Source organism: Hyperolius riggenbachi, chromosome 4 (assembly GCF_040937935.1).
Source record: "Hyperolius riggenbachi isolate aHypRig1 chromosome 4, aHypRig1.pri, whole genome shotgun sequence".
Lineage (NCBI taxonomy): Eukaryota > Metazoa > Chordata > Amphibia > Anura > Hyperoliidae > Hyperolius > Hyperolius riggenbachi.
The window spans coordinates 4,065,060-4,071,059 of record NC_090649.1 but is presented as its reverse complement, the minus strand read 5'-3'; the positions used below and the strand labels follow the sequence as shown (position 1 = coordinate 4,071,059).

At 46.2% G+C, this 6,000-nt stretch overlaps 1 protein-coding gene across 1 annotated transcript in view; it reads right to left on the bottom strand.

Annotated features, from left to right (window-relative positions):
* Positions 1-574: 574 nt before the first annotated feature.
* Positions 575-6,000, bottom strand: part of LOC137570292 (E3 ubiquitin/ISG15 ligase TRIM25-like) — a 61,367-nt gene continuing 55,941 nt past the window's right edge. The window contains exon 2 of the mRNA XM_068278924.1: positions 575-2,211. Coding sequence (XP_068135025.1) covers positions 631-2,202 — 1,572 coding nt within the window. The 5' untranslated portion in view covers positions 2,203-2,211 and the 3' untranslated portion in view covers positions 575-630. The remainder of the gene's footprint in view (positions 2,212-6,000) is intronic.

The following is a 6,000-nucleotide window of genomic DNA, read 5'->3' as shown; positions in this document are numbered from 1 at the left end:
AACATGGGTCTGTGAAAACCTGTAGAGCTTAAGCTGTGAGGTAAGGCAGCTCCTGATTGGTTGGATACTTTGGGGCTCAGTAGTAAGGGAAGATAGCGTAGGCATGTCAGGGATTGGTCGGCACAGGTATCTGTGCCTAGTCTGCCAGGTGTTGCTGGGGTGCAACATTGTTGCAGGGGCGAATCAGGGGCGAGTTAGGTGTATATAAGAAGCCCCTGCTCGCTATCTACCTGCCTTCACTCCTGCGTGGCTGGGACAAGCTCCCCGCCCACCCGTCCCTCTCTGCTGTATAGAAGAATCGTCGTGGTCAAGTCTTTATTGGTAGAAGATATGACTGAAGGCAAGTCACATACGGGGTCCTAACGGAATTGTTACGTTGATTTGGGTCTGAACCGTAGTGGTGGATCTAATAAATGAGTTATGTCTGTTTTGACTATGGTTAATAAGTTGAATAAAGTTATTGGTTGAATAAAGTTGGGACCTCAACAATTTTAATGATTATTACCAATAAAGATGGCCACGGCCTTAAAACCGCAACCTGGAGTGTAGTTATTTATGTATTGATATCATGCTTAACCTTTCTTTAACAGTGTTGGCTACAGTCCCATGATTATATGCATTGTTCATTTCTCATATTTCCTTAACCTTTCCACATATCTCCACACATCCCTCCCATACACATAACACGGCATGAAGGGGCTCATTGAAGGTGGCGGAGAAGGTGTGGAGGTGTCTGATGGGGTCACACAGGTCATAAAATGAGATCCGCCCAGCCTCATAATCCAGATAGATCCTGACTCGATCACTGGAGATCCTGCCAGGTAATCTTATCACTATACCATCGTGTATCACAGAGTACTGACCGCCAGTCCTACATAAACACCAGGACTTCCTGTTATACCCAGTCAGTGATCTGGGCACGCCCTTCCTGTCTATACTGGGGTAACACATCCCGACTCTCCAGCTATGAGGTCCCCCAACATCCACTTCCCAGTAATGTCGCCCTGAGGAGAAACTCCGGCTGCTCAACACCTGAGGGCAGTCCTGAAACCTGTGAGGTGTATCTGGGTACTTCATCTTCATATCGGACCTGGAGGCAACTCTCTTGTTATCTGATATATGCAGCCTATAACTAGCTGTGTCTACATCCAGTAATATGTCTGCTACTTCTGGCATATATTTTGTTGCAGATACCTCAATTATAATATCAGCCAGTCCTGTGTGTAATGTGTGTGAGATGCCGGCCACATCCAGATCCCCTCCATCATGGAGCTGCTCATCATGTCTGTCCTCCGTGTCACACAAGTCACCGGGGTTGGCCTCCCAAAGGACAGTCAGTGGATCAGTCATGTTACACAGCTCCTCAATGTGACACATCTTCCTGGACAGCTCCTCCTTCTTTATCTCCAGCTTCTGGATTTGGTTATGGAGTAACATGGACACATGCTCTGCCTGCCTTGCAATATCACTCAGTACTTTCTTCTCCAGCTCCTCCAGCCGTCTCTTAATATCTCCAATCAGGGATGTGACTCTCGCTTTTTCACCACCTGCTTTTTCTTGTGCTTTTCTCCTGCGTTCCTCCAGACTTTGGACTCTTTTCTCAGCCTCCTCTGTCTCTGCCATCAGTTTCTGCAGATTATTCCTCAGCTTCTTCTTCATTGTCTCTGTGGCTTCATCCAGGGACATCATCTTATGGCCAACGTGCCCCCCAATCACAAAGCAGGACACACAGACACATGAGGCATCTTCAGTGCAGTAATACTCCAGGATCTTCTTATGGACGGAGCATTTCCTGGTCTCCGGGGAGGTGGTGGGGTCACATAGGACATGTTCTTCTGACTTTTTGTGGACTCTCAGGTGATCTTCACACAGAGAAACCTCACAATACAGACAGGACTTGACAGCAGGTACAGGAGAGTGAATACAATGTGTGCAGAAGACCCCAGACTGCTGACCAGGCAAGGAAGACCGGATTTTATCCAGTATGTTACGTAGTGTGATGTTCTTGTGTAGTGAAGGTCTCTCTGTGTGCTTCTCTCTACATTCTGGGCAGGAATACTCCCCAGAGCCCTCCTGTGAGTCCAGCACACGATCAATGCATCCCCGGCAGAAGTTGTGACCACATCTCAGGGCTACAGGATCCGTATAGATGTTCAGACAGACAGAACACTCCAGCTCCTCTCTGAGAACAGCTGACGCCATCGCTGACACCTGAGGACGGAACACAGAAAGTTTCAGTTCTTTACAAAGCACCACTAGCAGTTCCGTGTCCTCCTGCTTGGGGAGGGGCCAGGGACGGCTGTGACGTGCCGTGTAACCGTGTAGTGCCCCTGTCTATAGCAGTCGCTGTTTGCTGAGTGTCTGGATGCTGTGATGATGTGAACAGTAAGGGCCCGTTTCCACTATAGCGTTACGAAATCGCCGGCGAATCACCGCAGGCAAATCGCATGCGGGTGCGATTCCGCATGCGTTTTTTGCCGCGATTTCGCATAGGTAAGGCTGTATGCGATTTTAACCATGTCACTGCCTGTGTGAATTAACATGGGTACCTATGCGAAATCGCATGCGAAATCGCGGCAAAAAACGCATGGGGAAAACGCATGCGATTTCCCTATTAAATACATTGCGTGCGATTCGCCTGCATTCCACACGCAGGCGAATTCTGAGGCCCCTACCCTGGAGATTTTTTCTGCACAGAAAAAACGTGCGGGGAAACGCACAAGTGGAAACAGTCCCATCCACTTGTACTGACTGTGCGAATTCGCATGCGTTGCCCGCATGCGGATTCGCGATAGTGGAAACGGGCCCTCACATGTGATTTCACTTGCTAAACAATGATTGTGTGATATTCAGTGTTAAGGCAGCCATACACTGGTCGATTGCCACCTGATCGACCAGCAGATATATCCCTCTGTCGGCCGGCGCGAATCCCCTGGTCTTCGCTGTCTTTTCTCCACTCTGGGCTCCAGCTTCACTTTACTTCCTGTCGGAGGAAGTTTAAACAGTAGAGGGCGCTCTACTGTTTAAACTTCCTGTCGGGACAGGAAGTAAGTGAAGCCAGCTGGAGCCCAACACGGAGAGGGGGCCGCGGCGACACGCGCCGGAGGAACAGGTAATGTAGTGCCGCTAGCGTCGGTCATCGACATTTGAACGCTGCTATCGACACACTCCCGACCCGCTGGCGATCTAGTGAGATCTTCCGCGCAGGCAGATCGACAGGAACCATCTATTGCAGATGGAAATCAATTGTTCGCTCAGTGCTTGCGCAACGATTTCACAGAAGATTTGATCGCAGTGATCGAATCTGCTGTATATCGGCAGGAAATCATGTAAGTGTATGGGCACCTTTAGGAATGAGGTGTAGGAGGAGCCAGTCCTGTGACTTATCAGCTGTCAGTGGAAGGAAGGCATTACCTTATTAGTTTCATTTCTCAGGCTGTACTGCTTATAGTCCCACCTGCTGGCCATGTGCATAATAAGGTGCCCATTAACAGTACAATTTTTCCTTCAGGTTCGACTTTTGATGGCATTTCAACACTCAAAACTAATCAGTCAGCAGTCAGTTATCGATTGTTCCCATTATCAGAATGATTTAGGAAGGTTTTACATTCCAATTCTATCATAAAATTAAACTTTCTGATCGATTATTTTTCCTTTTCCAATCAACCAAAGAACTGTGTCACAGTTTTCTATACAATTTGATCATAAAAAAATGTGTTGAAAGATCAAATTTGAAAGAAAATTGTACCGTTTGGCACCTTAATTTTATACAGAGAAAAGGTTATATATGCCCGATCTTTATATATACACAGTGGGTTGCAAAAGTATTCGGCCCCCTTGAAGTTTTCCACATTTTGTCACATTACTGCCACAAACATGAATCAATTTTATTGGAATTCCACGTGAAAGACCAATACAAAGTGGTGTACACGTGAGAAGTGGAACGAAAATCATACATGATTCCAAACATTTTTTACAAATAAATAACTGCAAAGTGGGGTGTGGGGTCTATATGAAAAGGGCGCCGGTAAAAAAGGGCGCCTGGTGGAGCCCATATATACCAACTTCGGCTACAAAAAAGGCGCCTGGTGTAGCCCATATAAACTGCGGCTACAAAAAAACTCCGGGATGTGTTAATTACTATTTCCCCTCCAGGGCACCATGGATAGTGGGGGAATGAAATAATTCGGCTTCCAGCGCTTGTAGCCCATATAAAAAAGACATAGGCTACAAAAAAAAAAAGGCAATAATATGGGCTATAAAGGGGCACCTTACTGTAGCCGAAAGCCTTGTAGCCGAAAAAATATGGGCTACAAAGGGGAGCCCGCTTGTAGCCTATATCAAAACTCGGGCTCCCTTTTCTACACCTTGTAGCCCATATTTCCAGAACTAACATTGATGTCTATGGCAACGCCCTTTTCATACAGGCAGCTCGGGCGCCCTTTTCAACCGATACCGAGGTGTGCGTAATTATTCAGCCCCCTGGGTCAATACTTTGTAGAACCACCTTTTGCTGCAATTACAGCTGCCAGTCTTTTAGGGTATGTCTCTACCAGCTTTGCACATCTAGAGACTGAAATCCTTGCCCATTCTTCTTTGCTAAACAGCTCCAGCTCAGTCAGATTAGATGGACAGCGTTTGTGAACAGCAGTTTTCAGATCTTGCCACAGATTCTCTATTGGATTTAGATCTGGACTTTGGTTGGGCCATTCTAACACATGGATATGTTTTGTTTTAAACCATTCCATTGTTGCCCTGGCTTTATGTTTAGGGTCATTGTCCTGCTGGAAGGTGAACCTCCACCCCAGTCTCAAGTCTTTTGCAGACTCCAAGAGGTTTTCTTCCAAGTTTGCCCTGTATTTGGCTCCATTCATCTTCCCATCAACTCTGACCAGCTTCCCTGTCCCTGCTGAAGAGATGCACCCCCAGAGCATGATGCTGCCACCACCATATTTGACAGTGGGGATGGTGTGTTCAGCGTGATGTGCAGTGTTAGATTTCTGCCACACATAGCGTTTTGCATTTTGGCCAAAAAGTTCCATTTTGGTCTCATCTGATCAGAGCACCTTCTTCCACATGTTTGCGGTGTCCCCCACATGGCTTGTGGTAAACTGAAAACGGGACTTCTTATGCTTTCTGTTAACAATGCCTTTCTTCTTGCCACTCTTCCATAAAGGCCAACTTTGTACAGTGCATGACTAATAGTTGTCCTATGGACAGATTCCCCCACCTGAGCTGTAGACCTCTGCAGCTCGTCCAGAGTCACCATGGGCCTCTTGACTGCATTTCTGATCAGCGCTCTCCTTGTTCAGCCTGTGAGTTTAGGTGGACGGCCTTATCTTGGTAGGTTTACAGTTGCGCCATACTCCTTCCATTTCTGAATGATCGCTTGAACAGTGCTCCATGGGATGTTCAAGGCTTTGGAAATCTTTTTGTAGCCTAAGCCTGCTTTAAATTTCTCAATAACTTGATCCCTGACCTGTCTGATGTGTTCTTTGGACTTCATGGTGTTGTTGCTCCCAATATTCTCTTAGACAACCTCTGAGGCCCTCACAGAGCAGCTGTATTTGTACTGACATTAGATTACACACAGGTGCACTCTATTTAGTCATTAGCACTCATCAGGCAATGTCTATAGGCAACTGACTGCACTCAGATCAAAGGGGGTCGAATAATTATGCACACACCACTTTGCAGTTATTTTGTAAAAAATGTTTGGAATCATGTATGATTTTCGTTCCACTTCTCACATGTACACCACTTTGTATTGGTCTTTCACGTGGAATTCCAATAAAATTGATTCATGTTTGTGGCAGTAATGTGACAAAATGTGGAAAACTTCAAGGGTGTGTGCGTGCGTATGTACAGTGGGATGTGAAAGTTTGGGCAACCTTGTTAATCGTCATGATTTTCCTGTATAAATCGCTGGTTGTTACAATAAAAAAATGCCAGTTAAATATATCATATAGGAGACAAACACAGTGATATTTGAGAAGTGAA